Below are 18222 nucleotides of genomic sequence, written 5' to 3' on the forward strand. Positions count from 1 at the left end.
CGATCTGCTTGCATGTATACCATATAGAGAATGGCTTCAGGTGCTTGTAGCTATTCCCCATATTGTTCATGCATAACGAATTGTTTTCCCGCAGTTCGATCTGCAGCCCAACTACCACTCATTTTAATTTCGTTCTCATTCTCTTTGTTCAACTGCCCATTGGACCTGTAATGGGCTAGTGATTCCTTAAATCGTTTTATATTGGTTTCAAATTTCTTAACAATGAACAAACAACATGCTCTGCTGCGAGTGAGGAACAATCTTCTTACCCATACATGAACTCGGTGTGTAGTCCATTAATACGTTGCAGAAGCTCCTTCAAGTACTCAACAGCATCTCCCAATATTGAGGTCCTGTACGTCTGCTAAAAGGAAATGCCAAGCAAGAAGAGCTTTAGTGTTAGTTACCATTAATTAGCAACATCTCAACAAACATTCAAATGAAAAAACTCTTAAAGTAGGCAAGTTTCCCCAAATTATATGTTCAAACTGTGAACAATAAACCAGAATCTATCATATCTAAATCATTTGTTGAACCAAGAATTCCACTGAAACTACGAAAATCTAACTAAACCTCCATTTAACTCCTTCCTTTGCTTTTCTGTTGTATTTTTAATAATTAGATCGGCAATTGCTTCAACAGAGCATGTCTCATGCAGCTTAAAACCATAAAGCAAACTGCTTTCCATCTGTTCATTCATCTTCAGCTGCACAATTTCAGCAAGTTCTGTTGGACTGAAGTCATCAAAAATGAAATATCTAGTCACTCTTCTACAAAATCCCTCATTGGAGGCAATTACACGCTTCATCGGCTCAGCATATCCTGCAAATATTACCACCACCTTTCCACTATCCATGACTGATATTATCTCCTCCAATGCTTCCAAACCATAGTCTTTGTCATCTGCTTTCTGCATGGGTATCAACCTGTATGCTTCGTCAACAAAAAGTATTCCACCCTCTGCTTCCTTGATCTGCAAAATACATGACTTTGGTTAATGTTTTGATATGCAGACTCTTATAGAGTATGTTGATATTTATTCATCTGAACACTTCAGAAAATTATGACCATACCTTTTTCCTAGTCTTGGGGCCAGTATGACCAACAAATTCTCCAACTAGATCTGTTCTTTGAACTTCAGTTACCTTGTCTGAAGGTAAAACACCAACAATATGCAAAAGTTTTCCAAGAATTCGGGCCACCATTGTTTTCCCTGCAAATATGTAACTAAACTTAGCTCAAATTCATAAACAGAAATAGAAAACAAATCTTCCAACCATTATTTTTTATAAGGAAACATTCTATTACAGATCACCATGAAATGATCATTCTACGTGGTGATTTTCAATGGGGCTCAAAAGGAGATGATTAGATGACAGAAGATGAGTTTACGTGATTTACATCTCTCCTTTCTGATACCTTTAAATTATTTTTCATGTTGGCTGAGGCAATATTACGATGAATGTAGAGCACATTTTATTAAAACAGACAAGAGATGAAAAAACAAATTCAGGAAAATATATATTGTATAATAAATATGAAGAAAATATGATCAATGCAATGCTAATAAAAACTAAAGAAGAAATTCATAGTGATTTGACAAAATCCACAATCCTCACAAGGACAAGTCTACAACAAAATTGTGGTATTTTTCGTATTAATATACCTTTGTAGTCTGAGCATTTGAACCCTGTATTTTAGTTTCCTTTGATTAATTTTCGAGTTATGTCAAATGAATTGTCCATTTACCAAATGAGTAATACAATCTTTCAAGTTTCAATATCTTATATGTTTTAACAGTAAGCTCGAAACAAGGAAGAAAGGATATTATTTTTATGAATACGGAAATATTTTGCAAGGTTTGACACAGGGTGTACTTGAATAAATTAAAGGTGCAACATTTCTCAATAATTCTTGCTAGAGAGATTTGAAAAAATATGGATTTGAAGAAAAATACTAAAGCCCTAAATGGCTTGAAATCATACTTAGAAATGTCAAAAGATGGAAAGTTGCAATTAGTAGATTGAACATTGGAAACATATGTCTATTTTCTTCCTGATATGATTTAAATTCATAATGCCAGATCAATTAGACATTGCCTAAAGAAAATGAATAACTTATATCAGCTTCATTTTAATTGCCAGGTAGAAAAATGGAAACTTCAAAAAAATAGAGTGATCTTCAAATACAAAATATTTTTCAGACCTTTGCACAAAGCATTGGTGCAAAATATGTAAGGGTACACCCCTTGAGATTTGTCAATAAGGAAATTTGGAAATGCTATGCACTCAAAAATATATGAACCCACAAGTTAAACAAGTACAAATCAGACAATGAAATTTCAAAGTGGGAAGCAATCTGGAGAAAACTATTGAAATTTGAATAGACTGCTTCCCCTCCCACTGTGCCACCCCCATCCCAAGCACAATTTAAAGAAATACAATTGACAAAAGAAATACTGTAGAGAAAAAATATTGCCAGTACTAATTTTTTAAAGCAGACCAGCACATAAATATTCATAATTAATTGAAAAAATATGTCCACCAGGCTGTGGTCTAGTTACAAGTTGGAGCACTTGCTGTAATGATGGCCCAGGTTCAAATATCAAGTTTGAAGGGCATGCCCCTGTTTGGTTTTATTTCAAGACTAGTTGGAGGAAGAAATTGACAGACCATCAACACCACATAGTCACAGTAAACATTTCAGTCAAAAAAATTGACATAATATTTTGGCATCTTCATGGGAAAATGAAGCTTATTAAACAAGGTGTCTGGCATGCTGTAATCCAAATATATTATCAAAATCTGGTTGAGTTGAGCAATGGAATCTTATGTGTACCTTTATTTTGACACACTGGGATACCCCAGTTGTTACTAAGTATATGATGTGTCTTCTCTTTATAATACTTAATAATTTCTGCGGGATGCTTAAGAGTTAGGTAAGCAGAAAACACGGTTTTGTAACTAAATCTTTGAATCTGTTCCTGTTGTCAAAGGAATCTTTCCTTTAAGGAATGCCTTGTTGAAAATGAATGAGGCAAAAAGCAACATCTTAAAGGAAATGCTTGCATCCCAAATTTTTTGCATCCTTTTGTGCTATTTATTTTTGTCATCATTGAGTGATTGATATTTTAGACCTCAAAAAAAGCATAAAAGAGGTTTTATATTTATATATATGTTGAATAACTTGCTAAGATCGAAATTTTGGTTTTGATGTCCTTGCATATTGTTTGACCAGATTAGTTCAAAATGGGCAAGCGAAAGAAATGGCAATATATCATGGATCTTGAGGTGCAAGACCTCAAAGGAAAAATGACTTTCTCTAATAAAGACTTGGTTTGGACAGAAATAAATACAAAAAACAATGGTATTGATCGTGTTGCTGTAATCCCGTTACGACGAGTTGCTGACTTTATAAAAGGAGAGGAAGAAAATCCTATTGCTCCATGTAAATTCGTACGAAAAACAAAGGGTAAACCAAAAGAAAGATCTACTGCTGCATTGCAATATGATATGTGAGTATTTAAAATATATATTGTTTAGATCTTTTGAAACCACGGTTATCTTTCTTTGTATGTACTAACAATTTAAATTTTTGGTTTAGCTATTATTGTTCATTTGGCCCAGAGGACAAAAGAGGAAATCTTTCAGCTAAACGAAGGACTTCATTTGTGCAGAAGAGGGGTTGCCAATGCCACTTTATTGTGAAAGTTATGCATGAAATTCCTGATAGAGCAATATTAACTTTCAATATGTATGAACATGTAGATGGGGAAGGTTGGGCTTGTCATGGTCAATGTGACACTTCAGGTGAGACCAGGGCCTTGCTTAGGCCAAGGCTTTCGAGGGACATTGTTGCATATGTAGAGAGTTGTTTCTTTTTTGGAGTGCCTATTGATGTAGTGTATAGAACCCACGTTAAGAGACATGTTGACATCGATGTGGCAACTCGAGATAGAGATTTCTTCTTATGCAGGAAAGATATTGTAAACATTTATAATAGGTTGGCGAAGGGAAATTATCAACTTCACAAAAAGGATGAAATGAGTGTAAACCTTTGGTATCAAAAGCAGCGGGAAGATTTTTTCTTTTACCAAAAGCCCAATGGTGTGGAGGTCCCTTTTATAATAGGGATTCAAACAAAGTGGATGTTGGAGACAATGGTCAAGCTATCGCACAATAACTTAATAGCCATGGATTCAACATTTAACACAAACAAATATGGGGTAAGTCAGATGCCAATGATTTATTGAATATATTTATTTAAGTTGTATCCATTCAAAATGATTAATAACTTGTATTCGAATTTATGTAATGTTGAAAATGACAGTATCAGTTGTATACACTCGTGGCATTTGATGAACAACAAAGCGGGGTGCCTGTTGCATGGGTCGTGGCATCACGAAACACATCAGATGATATTGCAATATGGCTGGAGCAGCTCATGCGCAAGTGTTTCCAAACCCGTCCTGATTGGAAAGTCAATGCTTTCATGGTTGATGATGCACTGGTTGAAATCAGTGCCTTGAGGTAACTTTAACATTGTAATGATATAACCAAACTTGCATTTTTTCTAAAAATATCACACTAAAATGCATTGAATATGGCAGGAGGATCACAGGTTGTGATGTGATCTTATGCGTTTGGCATGTACGGAGGGCTTGGTTGAAAAATGTCAATCGATTGGCCACTAGTTCCATAAAAGCCAAAGAGATGTTCAGTGAGTTAGGTTTCATCATGAAACACACTCTCAATTATGAAGTGGAAGATGCAATCAATCAATTTTTTATCATTTTTGCAGATGAAGAGAAGTTCTTAGACTATTTCAACAAGAATTGGGTCACTGTAGATAAGATTCGTAAGTAAACATTTTTTTCATATTATATGTATTTTTTTCTTTTATAAAGGTGATAGAGTGAGACTGACATCATTCTATTTGCAATTAGGTATGGGAGTAGTCTACGGAGGCTGTAGAATGGCCCCTTTTCCGACACCGGCCGGAAAATCGTCCGGCTCCGGCTGTCGGTAAACTCTCCATCCTCCACCACCATCTCCGCGCTCCGCCACCCTCTTTCTCCGCCACCCTCCCCTGACAGCCCTGACATTCGCTGCATTCTTCCCTGCATTCCCTGACAAAAAAATCAGAATTCAGTTAAACCGCCTGACATCCTTGACCCATCAGCGACGAGCTGGAATTCATGGCGCGCGGGTGACCATTTCGAACCGGCGTGATTCCGCTCTGCAGCTCACTTCCCGCTCTGAATTGCGATTCCGCTGTGCTGAGGTACCGCTCTGTAGCTCGGAGGCCAGGAACTCTTCAGCGCGCAGGTACCCTTCGCTATCAGAGCCGTGAAATTCACTGCCAACCTCAGCTGCTAGCTGCATATTGCTATTTGCTGCATCCTCTGTCTATGTCTTCTTTTAATCGTTTACTCGATGTCCTCCCTTTCCCTGTGGTGGTTGTTTTTATGTTTATACTCTCGGTTCATTTTGCAAGGAGAATCGAGCGATGTGGGTGCGAATGGCATGGGTTAATCCATTACACTATATTAAGCACTCAATTACTGCCAAATGACTTAAGCTCATCAACAAACCTACATCCTCGATCTGCTTGCGTGTATACCATATAGAGAATGGCTTCAGGTGCTTGTAGCTATTCCCCATATTGTTCATGCGTAATGAATTGTTTTCCCGCAGTTCGATCTGCAGCCCAACTACCACTCATTTTAATTTCGTTCTCATTCTCTTTGTTCAACTGCCCATTGGACCTGTAATGGGCTAGTGATTCCTTAAATCGTTTTATATTGGTTTCAAATTTCTTAACAATGAACAAACAACATGCTCTGCTGCGAGTGAGTAACAATCTTCTTACCCATACATGAACTCGGTGTGTAGTCCATTAATATGTTGCAGAAGCTCCTTCAAGTACTCAACAGTATCTCCCAATATTGAGGTCCTGTCTGTCTGCTAAAAGGAAATGCCAAGCAAGAGGAGCTTTAGTGTTAGTTACCATTAATTAGTAACATCTCAACAAGAATTCAAATGAAAAAACTCTTAAAGTAGGCAAGTTTCCCCAAATTATATGTTCAAACTGTGAACAATAAACCAGAATCTATCATATATAAATCATTTGTTGAACCAAGAATTCCACTGAAACTATGAAAATCTAACTAAACCTCCATTTAACTCCTTCCTTTGCTTTTCTGTTGTATTTTTAATAATTAGATCGGCAATTGCTTCAACAGAGCATGTCTCATGCAGCTTAAAACCATAAAGCAAACTGCTTTCCATCTGTTCATTCATCTTCAGCTGCACAATTTCAGCAAGTTCTGTTGGACTGAAGTCATCAAAAATGAAATATCTAGTCACTCTTCTACAAAATCCCTCATTGGAGGCAATTACACGCTTCATCGGCTCAGCATATCCTGCAAAGATTACCACCACCTTTCCACTATCCATGACTGACATTATCTCCTCCAATGCTTCCAAACCATAGTCTTTGTCATCTGCTTTCTGCATGGGTATCAACCTGTATGCTTCGTCAACAAAAAGTATTCCACCCTCTGCTTCCTTGATCTGCAAAATACATGACTTTGGTTAATGTTTTGATATGCAGACTCTTATAGAGCATGTTGATATTTATTCATCTGAACACTTCAGAAAATTATGACCATACCTTTTTCCTAGTCTTGGGGCCAGTATGACCAACAAATTCTCCAACTAGATCTGTTCTTTGAACTTCAGTTACCATGTCTGAAGGTAAAACACCAACAATATGCAAAAGTTTTCCAAGAATTTGGGCCACCATTGTTTTCCCTGCAAATATGTAACTAAACTTAGCTCAAATTCATAAACAGAAATAGAAAAAAAATCTTCCAACCATTATTTTTTATAAGGAAACAATCTATTACAGATCACCATGAAATGATCATTCTACGTGGTCATTTTCAATGGGGCTCAAAAGGAGATGATTAGATGACAGAAGATGAGTTTACGTGATTTACATCTCTCCTTTCTGATACCTTTAAATTATTTTTCATGTTGGTTGAGGCAATATTACGATGAATGTAGAGCACATTTTATTAAAACAGACAAGAGATGAAAACACAAATTCAGGAAAATATATATTATATAATAAATATGAAGAAAATATGATCAATGCAACGCTAATAAAAACTAAATAAGAAATTCATAGTGATTTGACAAAATCCACAATCCTCACAAGGACAAGTCTACAACAAAATTGTGGTATTTTTCGTATTAATATACCTTTGTAGTCTGAGCATTTGAACCCTGTATTTTAGTTTCCTTTGATTAAGTTTCGAGTTATGTCAAATGAATTGTCCATTTACCAAATGAGTAATACAATCTTTCAAGTTTCAATATCTTATATGTTTTAATAGTAAGCTCGAAACAAGGAAGAAAGGATATTATTTTTATGAATACGGAAATATTTTGCAAGGTTTGACACAGGATGTACCTGAATAAAATAAAGGTGCAACATTTCTCAATAATTCTTGCTAGAGAGATTTGAAAAAATATGGATTTGAAGAAAAATACTAAAGCCCTAAATGGCTTGAAATCATACTTAGAAATGTCAAAAGATGGAAAGTTGCAATTAGTAGATTGAACATTGGAAACTTATGTCTATTTTCTTCCTGATATCATTTAAATTCATAATGCCAGATCAATTAGACATTGCTTGAAGAAAATGAATAACTTATATCAACTTCATTTTAATTGCCAGGTAGAAAAATGGAAACTTCAAAAAAATAGAGTGATCTTCAAATACAAAATATTTTTCAGACCTTTGCACAAAGCATTGGTGTAAAATATGTAAGGGTACACCCCTTGAGATTTGTCAATAAGGAAACTTGGAAATGCTATGCATTCAAAAATATATGAACCCACAAGTTAAACAAGTACAAATCAGACAATGCAATTTCAAAGTGGGAAGCAATCTGGAGAAAACTATTGAAATTTGAATAGACTGCTTCCCCTCCCACTGTGCCACCCCCATCCCAAGCACAATTTAAAGAAATACAATTGACAAAAGAAATATTGTAGAGAAAAAATATTGCCAGTACTAATTTTTTAAAGCAGACCAGCACATAAATATTCATAATTAATTGACAAAATATGTCCACCAAGCTGTGGTCTAGTCACAAGTTGGAGCACTTGCTGTAATGATGGCCCAGGTTCAAATATCAAGTTTGAAGGGCATGCCCCTGTTTGGTTTTATTTCAAGACTAGTTGGAGGAAGAAATTGACAGACCATCAACACCACATAGTCACAGTAAAAAATTCAGTCAAAAAAATTGACATAATATTTTGGCATCTTCATGGGAAAATGAAGCTTATTAAACAAGGTGTCTGGCATGCAGTAATCCAAATATATTATCAAAATCTGGTTGAGTTGAGCAATGGAATCTTATGTGTACCTTTATTTTGACACACTGGGATACCCCAGTTGTTACTAAGTATATGATGTGTCTTCTCTTTATAATACTTAATAATTTCTGCGGGATGCTTCAGAGTTAGGTAAGCAGAAAACACGGTTTTGTAACTAAATCTTTGCATCTGTTCATGTTGTCAAAGGAATCTTTCCTTTAAGGAATGCCTTGTTGAAAATGAATGAGGCAAAAAGCAACATCTTAAAGGAAATGCTTGCATCCCAAATTTTTTGCATCCTTTTGTGCTATTTATTTTTGTCATCATTGAGTGATTGATATTTTAGACCTCAAAAAAAGCATAAAAGAGGTTTTATATTTATATATATGTTGAATAACTTGCTAAGATCGAAATTTTGGTTTTGATGTCCTTGCATATTGTTTGACCAGATTAGTTCAAAATGGGCAAGCGAAAGAAATGGCAATATATCATGGATCTTGAGGTGCAAGACCTCAAAGGAAAAATGACTTTCTCTAATAAAGACTTGGTTTGGACAGAAATAAATACAAAAAACAATGGTATTGATCGTGTTGTTGTAATCCCGTTACGACGAGTTGCTGACTTTATAAAAGGAGAGGAAGAAAATCTTATTGCTCCATGTAAATTCGTACGAAAAACAAAGGGTAAACCAAAAGAAAGATCTACTGCTGCATTGCAATATGATATGTGAGTATTTAAAATATATATTGTTTAGATCTTTTGAAACCACGGTTATCTTTCTTTGTATGTACTAACAATTTAAATTTTTGGTTTAGCTATTATTGTTCATTTGGCCCAAAGGACAAAAGAGGAAATCTTTCAGCTAAACGAAGGACTTCATTTGTGCAGAAGAGGGGTTGCCAATGCCACTTTATTGTGAAAGTTATGCATGAAATTCCTGATAGAGCAATATTAACTTTCAATATGTATGAACATGTAGATGGGGAAGGTTGGGCTTGTCATGGTCAATGTGACACTTCAGGTGAGACCAGGGCCTTGCTTAGGCCAAGGCTTTCGAGGGACATTGTTGCATATGTAGAGAGTTGTTTCTTTTTGGGAGTGCCTATTGATGTAGTGTATAGAACCCACGTTAAGAGACATGTTGACATCGATGTGGCAACTCGAGATAGAGATTTCTTCTTATGCAGGAAAGATATTGTAAACATTTATAATAGGTTGGCGAAGGGAAATTATCAACTTCACAAAAAGGATGAAATGAGTGTAAACCTTTGGTATCAAAAGCATCGGGAAGATTTTTTCTTTTACCAAAAGCCCAATGGTGTGGAGGTCCCTTTTATAATAGGGATTCAAACAAAGTGGATGTTGGAGACAATGGTCAAGCTATCGCACAATAGCTTAATAGCCAGGGATTCAACATTTAACACAAACAAATATGGGGTAAGTCAGATGCCAATGATTTATTGAATATATTTATTTAAGTTGTATCCATTCAAAATGATTAATAACTTGTATTCGAATTTATGTAATGTTGAAAATGACAGTATCAGTTGTATACACTCGTGGCATTTGATGAACAACAAAGCGGGGTGCCTATTGCATGGGTCGTGGCATCACGAAACACATCAGATGATATTGCAATATGGCTGGAGCAGCTCATGCGCAAGTGTTTCCAAACCCGTCCTGATTGGAAATTCAATGCTTTCATGGTTGATGACGCACTGGCTGAAATCAGTGCCTTGAGGTAACTTTAACATTGTCATGATATAACCAAACTTGCATTTTTTCTAAAAATATCACACTAAAATGCATTGAATATGGCAGGAGGATCACAGGTTGTGATGTGATCTTATGCGTTTGGCATGTACGGAGGGCTTGGTTGAAAAATGTCAATCGATTGGCCACTAGTTCCATAAAAGCCAAAGAGATGTTCAGTGAGTTAGGTTTCATCATGAAACACACTCTCAATTATGAAGTGGAAGATGCAATCAATCAATTTTTTTATCAAGTTTGCAGATGAAGAGAAGTTCTTAGACTATTTCAACAAGAATTGGGTCACTGGATATAAGATTCATAAGTAAACATTTTTTTCATATTATATGTATTTTTTTCTTTTATAAAGGTGATAGAGTGAGACTGACATCGTTCTATCTGCAATTGGGTAAGGGAGTAGTCTACGGAGGCTGTAGAATGGCCCCTTTTCCGGCACCGGCCGGAAAATCGTCCGGCTCCGGCGATCGGTAAACTCTCCATCCTCCACCACCATCTCCCCGCTCCGCCACCCTCTTTCTCCGCCACCCTCCCCTGACAGCCCTGACATTCCCTGCATTCTTCCCTGCATTCCCTGACAAAAAAATCAGAATGCAGTTAAACCGCCTGACATCCCTGACCCATCAGCGACGAGCTGGAATTCATGGCGCGCGGGTGACCATTTCGAACTGGCGCAATTCCGCTCTGCAGCTCACTTCCCGCTCTGAATTGCGATTCCGCTGTGCTGAGGTACCGCTCTGCAGCTCGGAGGTCAGGAACTCTTCAGCGCGCAGGTACCCTTCGCTATCAGAGCCGTGAAATTCACTGTCAACCTCAGCCGCTAGCTGCATATTGCTATTTGCTGCATCCTCTGTCTATGTGTTCTTTTAATCGTTTACTCGATGTCCTCCCTTTCCCTGTGGTGGTTGTTTTTATGTTTATACTCTCGGTTCATTTTGCAAGGAGAATCGAGCGATGTGGGTGCAAATGGCATGGGTTAATTGTGATATGCATGGGTTAATCCATTACACTATATTAAGCACTCAATTACTGCCAAATGACTTAAGCTCGTCAACAAACCTACATCCTCGATCTGCTTGCATGTATACCATATAGAGAATGGCTCCAGGTGCTTGTAGCTATTCCCCATATTGTTCATGCGTAATGAATTGTTTTCCCGCAGTTCGATCTGCAGCCTAACTACCACTCATTTTAATTTCATTCTCATTCTCTTTGTTCAACTGCCCATTGGACCTGTAATGGGCTAGTGATTCCTTAAATCGTTTTATATTGGTTTCAAATTTCTTAACAATGAACAAATAACATGCTCTGCTGCGAGTGAGGAACAATCTTCTTACCCATACATGAACTCGGTGTGTAGTCCATTAATACGTTGCAGAAGCTCCTTCAAGTACTCAACAGTATCTCCCAATATTGAGGTCCTGTCCGTCTGCTAAAAGGAAATGCCAAGCAAGAGGAGCTTTAGTGTTAGTTAGCATTAATTAGCAACATCTCAAAAAGCATTCAAATGAAAAAACTCTTAAAGTAGGCAAGTTTCCCCAAATTATATGTTCAAACTGTGAACAATAAACCAGAATCTATCATATCTAAATCATTTGTTGAACCAAGAATTCCACTGAAACTATGAAAATCTAACTAAACCTCCATTTAACTCCTTCCTTTGCTTTTCTGTTGTATTTTTAATAATTAGATCGGCAATTGCTTCAACAGAGCATGTCTCATGCAGCTTAAAACCATAAAGAAAACTGCTTTCCATCTGTTCATTCATCTTCAGCTGCACAATTTCAGCAAGTTCTGTTGGACTGAAGTCATCAAAAATGAAATATCTAGTCACTCTTCTACAAAATCCCTCATTGGAGGCAATTACACGCTTCATCGGCTCAGCATATCCTGCAAAGATTACCACCACCTTTCCACTATCCATGACTGACATTATCTCCTCCAATGCTTCCAAACCATAGTCTTTGTCATCTGCTTTCTGCATGGGTATCAACCTGTATGCTTCGTCAACAAAAAAGTATTCCACCCTCTGCTTCCTTGATCTGCAAAATACATGACTTTGGTTAATGTTTTGATATGCAGACTCTTATAGAGTATGTTGATATTTATTCATCTGAACACTTCAGAAAATTATGACCATACCTTTTTCCTAGTCTTGGGGCCAGTATGACCAACAAATTCTCCAACTAGATCTGTTCTTTGAACTTCAGTTACCATGTCTGAAGGTAAAACACCAACAATATGCAAAAGTTTTCCAAGAATTCAGGCCACCATTGTTTTCCCTGCAAATATGTAACTAAACTTAGCTCAAATTCATAAACAGAAATAAAAAACAAATCTTCCAACCATTATTTTTTATAAGGAAACAGTCTATTACAGATCACCATGAAATGATCATTCTATGTGGTGATTTTCAATGGGGCTCAAAAGGAGATGATTAGATGACAGAAGATGAGTTTACGTGATTTACATCTCTCCTTTCTGATACCTTTAAATTATTTTTCATGTTGGCTGAGGCAATATTACGATGAATGTAGAGCACATTTTATTAAAACAGACAAGAGATGAAAAAACAAATTCAGGAAAATATATATTGTATAATAAATATGAAGAAAATATGATCAATGCAACGCTAATAAAAACTAAAGAAGAAATTCATAGTGATTTGACAAAATCCACAATCCTCACAAGGACAAGTCTACAACAAAATTGTGGTATTTTTCGTATTAATATACCTTTGTAGTCTGAGCATTTGAACCCTGTATTTTAGTTTCCTTTGATTAAGTTTCGAGTTATGTCAAATGAATTGTCCATTTACCAAATGAGTAATACAATCTTTCAAGTTTCAATATCTTATATGTTTTAACAGTAAGCTCGAAACAAGGAAGAAAGGATATTATTTTTATGAATATGGAAATATTTTGCAAGGTTTGACACAGGGTGTACCTGAATAAAATAAAGTTGCAACATTTCTCAATAATTCTTGCTAGAGAGATTTGAAAAAATATGGATTTGAAGAAAAATACTAAAGCCCTAAATGGCTTGAAATCATACTTAGAAATGTCAAAAGATGGAAAGTTGCAATTAGTAGATTGAACATTGGAAACTTATGTCTATTTTCTTCCTGATATGATTTAAATTCATAATGCCAGATCAATTAGACATTGCCTGAAGAAAATGAATAACTTATATCAGCTTCATTTTAATTGCCAGGTAGAAAAATGGAAACTTCAAAAAAATAGAGTGATCTTCAAATACAAAATATTTTTCAGACCTTTGCACAAAGCATTGGTGCAAAATATGTAAGGGTACACCCCTTGAGATTTGTCAATAAGGAAACTTGGAAATGCTATGCATTCAAAAATATATGAACCCACAAGTTAAACAAGTACAAATCAGACAATGCAATTTCAAAGTGGGAAGCAATCTGGAGAAAACTATTGAAATTTGAATAGACTGCTTCCCCTCCCACTGTGCCACCCCCATCCCAAGCACAGTTTAAAGAAATACAATTGACAAAAGAAATACTGTAGAGAAAAAATATTGCCAGTACTAATTTTTTAAAGCAGACCAGCACATAAATATTCATAATTAATTGACAAAATATGTCCACCAGGCTGTGGTCTAGTCACAAGTTGGAGCACTTGCTGTAATGATGGCCCAGGTTCAAATATCAAGTTTGAAGGGCATGCCCCTGTCTGGTTTTATTTCAAGACTAGTTGGAGGAAGAAATTGACAGACCATCAACACCACATAGTCACAGTAAACATTTCAGTCAAAAAAATTGACATAATATTTTGGCATCTTCATGGGCAAATGAAGCTTATTAAACAAGGTGTCTGGCATGCAATAATCCAAATATATTATCAAAATCTGGTTGAGTTGAGCAATGGAATCTTATGTGTACCTTTATTTTGACACACTGGGATACCCCAGTTGTTACTAAGTATATGATGTGTCTTCTCTTTATAATACTTAATAATTTCTGCGAGATGCTTCAGAGTTAGGTAAGCAGAAAACACGTTTTTGTAACTAAATCTTTGCATCTGTTCATGTTGTCAAAGGAATCTTTCCTTTAAGGAATGCCTTGTTGAAAATGAATGAGGCAAAAAGAAACATCTTAAAGGAAATGCTTGCATCCCAAATTTTTTGCATCCTTTTGTGCTATTTATTTTTGTCATCATTGAATGATTGATATTTTAGACCTCAAAAAAAGCATAAAAGAGGTTTTATATTTATATATATGGTGAATAACTTGCTAGGATCGAAATTTTGGTTTTGATGTCCTTGCATATTGTTTGACCAGATTAGTTCAAAATGGGCAAGCGAAAGAAATGGCAATATATCATGGATCTTGAGGTGCAAGACCTCAAAGGAAAAATGACTTTCTCTAATAAAGACTTGGTTTGGACAGAAATAAATAAAAAAAAAAAATGGTATTGATCTTGTTGCTGTAATCCCGTTACGACGAGTTGCTGACTTTATAAAAGGAGAGGAAGAAAATCTTATTGCTCCATGTAAATTCGTACGAAAAACAAAGGGTAAACCGAAAGAAAGATCTACTGCTGCATTGCAATATGATATGTGAGTATTTAAAATATATATTGTTTAGATCTTTTGAAACCACGGTTATCTTTCTTTGTATGTACTAACAATTTAAATTTTTGGTTTAGCTATTATTGTTCATTTGGCCCAGAGGACAAAAGAGGAAATCTTTCAGCTAAACGAAGGACTTCATTTGTGCAGAAGAGGGGTTGCTAATGCCACTTTATTGTGAAAGTTATGCATGAAATTCCTGATAGAGCAATATTAACTTTCAATATGTATGAACATGTAGATGGGGAAGGTTGGGCTTGTCATGGTCAATGTGACACTTCAGGTGAGACCAGGGCCTTGCTTAGGCCAAGGCTTTCGAGGGACATTGTTGCATATGTAGAGAGTTGTTTCTTTTTGGGAGTGCCTATTGGTATAGTGTATAGAACCCACGTTAAGAGACATGTTGACATCGATGTGGCAACTCGAGATAGAGATTTCTTCTTATGCATGAAAGATATTGTAAACATTTATAATAGGTTGGCGAAGGGAAATTATCAACTTCACAAAAAGGATGAAATGAGTGTAAACCTTTGGTGTCAAAAGCATCGGGAAGATTTTTTCTTTTACCAAAAGCCCAATGGTGTGGAGGTCCCTTTTATAATAGGGATTCAAACAAAGTGGATGTTGGAGACAATGGTCAAGCTATCGCACAATAACTTAATAGCCATGGATTCAACATTTAACACAAACAAATATGGGGTAAGTCAGATGCCAATTATTTATTGAATATATTTATTTAAGTTGTATCCATTCAAAATGATTAATAACTTGTATTCGAATTTATGTAATGTTGAAAATGACAGTATCAGTTGTATACACTCATGGCATTTGATGAACAACAAAGTGGGATGCCTGTTGCATGGGTCGTGGCATCACAAAACACATCAGATGATATTGCAATATGGCTGGAGCAGCTCATGCGCAAGTGTTTCCAAACCCGTCCTGATTGGAAAGTCAATGCTTTCATGGTTGATGATGCACTGGCTGAAATCAGTGCCTTGAGGTAACTTTAACATTGTCATGATATAACCAAACTTGCATTTTTTCTAAAAATATCACACTAAAATGCATTGAATATGGCAGGAGGATCACAAGTTGTGATGTGATCTTATGCGTTTGGCATGTACAGAGGGCTTGGTTGAAAAATGTCAATCGATTGGCCACTAGTTCCATAAAAGCCAAAGAGATGTTCAATGAGTTAGGTTTCATCATGAAACACACTCTCAATTATGAAGTGGAAGATGCAATCAATCAATTTTTTATCAAGTTTGCAGATGAAGAGAAGTTCTTAGACTATTTCAACAAGAATTGGGTCACTGGAGATAAGATTCGTAAGTAAACATTTTTTTCATATTATATGTATTTTTTTCTTTTATAAAGGTGATAGAGTGAGACTGACATCGTTCTATTTGCAATTAGGTATGTGGGTGAAAGGTTGTCGGGAGTTTCCTCATGCAAATCAGGAGAGCAATATTGCTGTTGAGTCATACCATTGTTACCTAAAAACAACATTTCTATCTGATAGAAGGAAAAAATGTGCCCGGAGGATGGATTGGTTATTGCATATGCTACTAACAACAGTTGAACCTTGTTATTGGTTCAAGGAAATCTTAAAAGAAGAAGGATTCCTAAACAACTACAAGAGAGAAAAGCAGCTAGAATCATCAGTGGAACGAGCAAGAAAAATTATGGATACTGATTGTTGTCCTCATGAGAACATAACACGTGCTTATTGGGTGAGAAGTCAGATAGATCGAGATAAAAAATACCTTGTCACCTGGTATCGTAAGGATTTTATAACGTGTGAATGTCCATGGTCTATCCATGGAATCATTTGCAAGCATGCCATAAAGGTTAATTGGTTGTATTTCCAATCGGATAATTCAAATCCATTGCTTCATCAGCATGCAGAGGATAACATATGAAATGACCCACCTGAGATCAATATAGAGCCTCAAAACCATGATGAATATGTCGATGCTACTCTTATGGCCACAAATTTTGTTGACGTAGATGCCGAGGCACTTCATTTGGCAAGGGAGGAGTTGTTTAGCTATACCCATCTCGTTTTAGATAACCCTCCTACTACTTTGGCGAAGACAATCCAATTGACTGATATGCTTAAACAAATGTTGGATGAAGCCAATAATTTGCACGTTACTGATTTTGACTTCACACCTAGATTGGAATCTCTTGATCCATCTTTGAAGAGGAAGAAGAGTTTCCTTAGCCCCACAAAGAAAAGAAGAAGCAGCAGAAAAAACAATGGTTTGGAAATTGATTTAAATGTTGATCCATCAGAATATGAACCATTTGAGTTTCGATACCTCAATAAGCGAGGACGTCATCGATCAAATAATGCCGTCTCTATGGTTCCAGGTTAGTTTCATGTGTTGAATAGAGTCATGATTTTAGATTTAAGTATTTAATCATCACTATTCTTTAACATGTGGTATGTTTATTTTTACAGCAATGCAACAATCCCCAACCATGGCGATAACCCAAGACCAAAGGGAGATGCAAGACCATCCAACCTTACTTGCCATGCCAGGTAAATTTGACACTCTTTCATTGTGTGTGCACATATATCTTGATGCTCTAGAAAATTTCTTTGCGATAACGTTTGACATTTTTCTAGGTAACTATAGAATAAGTGGAGAAGCATCATCTTCAACCATGACTGATCATCTACAGAAGGACTTCAACTCTAGTGGGAATCAATGAGGTATGCACAAATAATAGATAAGCTAGGTTATTATGGCGTCGTCAGGTGGCCCTTTATCATATGATAAGTATATTTATGTTTTTCCATTGTTATGTTGTTATAAAAATACCTTTTTCATAATCTATTCTCTTAAAGTTCATGAAACTTTGTGTTTTGACATGGAATGTTGTGTTGTTTCAGAAGGCTCTAGGTATATTGAGAACATGGGTGCCTGCAAAATTTGAGGAAAGTTTGAGCCTTCATCAGTGCAATATTAAAAATATGGGTGCCTCATGAGCACCGAGGAATGTTTGAGCTCTCATCAATGCAAAAGTAAAAGTTCAATTATATGCCACTACTCTCCTGAAGTTTCATGAAATTTTGAACTTTGACATGGAATGTCAAGTTAATTCACATGGCTCTGTAATTGTTCAACAAATTCAATTGTCGGTCATTTTTATTTCAATGTTTCTGTATTTTCTCACGTAATTGGTCTAATACTGCAGACTAAGCTGTAACAATGCTGTATACACACCACAATTTGGGAATGAATTAGTGTTTTAGACATCAATCTAAATTGTTCTTCAAATATATTCTCAAATGTTAGATCTGTTATATGATCAAAACAAATCTGATTTTATTTATGGTGTTCATATTTAAGAAAGAAGCTCTTGGGTTTATAGCATCTTGATGTGCAGTTTTCTGAACCTGTTGCTTTTGAACCAAGTCAACATGAAACTTGCATTCTTAGTTATTCTAATGCTT

At 36.0% G+C, this 18222-nt stretch overlaps 3 protein-coding genes across 3 annotated transcripts; all 3 read right to left on the bottom strand.

Annotated features, from left to right (window-relative positions):
- Positions 1 to 553: 553 nt before the first annotated feature.
- On the bottom strand, positions 554 to 1262 carry LOC149196724 (protein CfxQ homolog). The gene is made up of 2 exons (XM_089408403.1): positions 1074 to 1262; positions 554 to 973 (listed from the first exon to the last, which is right to left on the bottom strand). The coding sequence occupies exons 1-2, from the start codon at positions 1203 to 1205 to the stop codon at positions 554 to 556; spliced, it is 552 nt and encodes a 183-aa protein (XP_089264529.1). The 5' UTR covers positions 1206 to 1262.
- A 4893-nt stretch (positions 1263 to 6155) lies between these two features.
- Positions 6156 to 10987, bottom strand: LOC149196725 (uncharacterized). Its single transcript, XM_089408404.1, has 4 exons — positions 10817 to 10987; positions 10566 to 10731; positions 6676 to 6815; positions 6156 to 6575 (listed from the first exon to the last, which is right to left on the bottom strand). Exons 1-4 carry the CDS (start codon positions 10985 to 10987, stop codon positions 6156 to 6158), a joined length of 897 nt encoding a protein of 298 aa, XP_089264530.1.
- Positions 10988 to 11778: 791 nt separating this feature from the next.
- LOC149196726 (protein CfxQ homolog) lies at positions 11779 to 12374 on the bottom strand. Its single transcript, XM_089408405.1, has 2 exons — positions 12300 to 12374; positions 11779 to 12135 (listed from the first exon to the last, which is right to left on the bottom strand). Exons 1-2 carry the CDS (start codon positions 12372 to 12374, stop codon positions 11779 to 11781), a joined length of 432 nt encoding a protein of 143 aa, XP_089264531.1.
- Positions 12375 to 18222: the final 5848 nt, after the last annotated feature.

The sequence above is a fragment of the Pinus tabuliformis genome, chromosome 2_2 (assembly GCF_031772625.1).
Source record: "Pinus tabuliformis cultivar Carrire ecotype Pingquan chromosome 2_2, CPIR1, whole genome shotgun sequence".
Lineage (NCBI taxonomy): Eukaryota > Viridiplantae > Streptophyta > Pinopsida > Pinales > Pinaceae > Pinus > Pinus tabuliformis.

What these genes read in the sequence shown, in the direction of transcription:
- LOC149196725 (XM_089408404.1), bottom strand. Translation starts at nt 10,987, where the DNA reads ATGCAGCTAGCGGCTGAGGTTGACAGTGAATTTCACGGCTCTGATAGC. An exon ending in AATTGCGCCAGTTCGAAATG is followed by an intron (nt 10,732 to 10,816) that starts GTCACCCGCGCG and finishes TTTTTTTGTCAG; the next exon opens with GGAATGCAGGGAAGAATGCA. An exon ending in GCCCCAAGACTAGGAAAAAG is followed by an intron (nt 6,576 to 6,675) that starts GTATGGTCATAA and finishes TGTATTTTGCAG; the next exon opens with ATCAAGGAAGCAGAGGGTGG.
- LOC149196726 (XM_089408405.1), bottom strand. Translation starts at nt 12,374, where the DNA reads ATGGTAACTGAAGTTCAAAGAACAGATCTAGTTGGAGAATTTGTTGGT. An exon ending in GCCCCAAGACTAGGAAAAAG is followed by an intron (nt 12,136 to 12,299) that starts GTATGGTCATAA and finishes ATACCCATGCAG; the next exon opens with AAAGCAGATGACAAAGACTA.
- LOC149196724 (XM_089408403.1), bottom strand. Translation starts at nt 1,205, where the DNA reads ATGGTGGCCCGAATTCTTGGAAAACTTTTGCATATTGTTGGTGTTTTA. An exon ending in GCCCCAAGACTAGGAAAAAG is followed by an intron (nt 974 to 1,073) that starts GTATGGTCATAA and finishes TGTATTTTGCAG; the next exon opens with ATCAAGGAAGCAGAGGGTGG.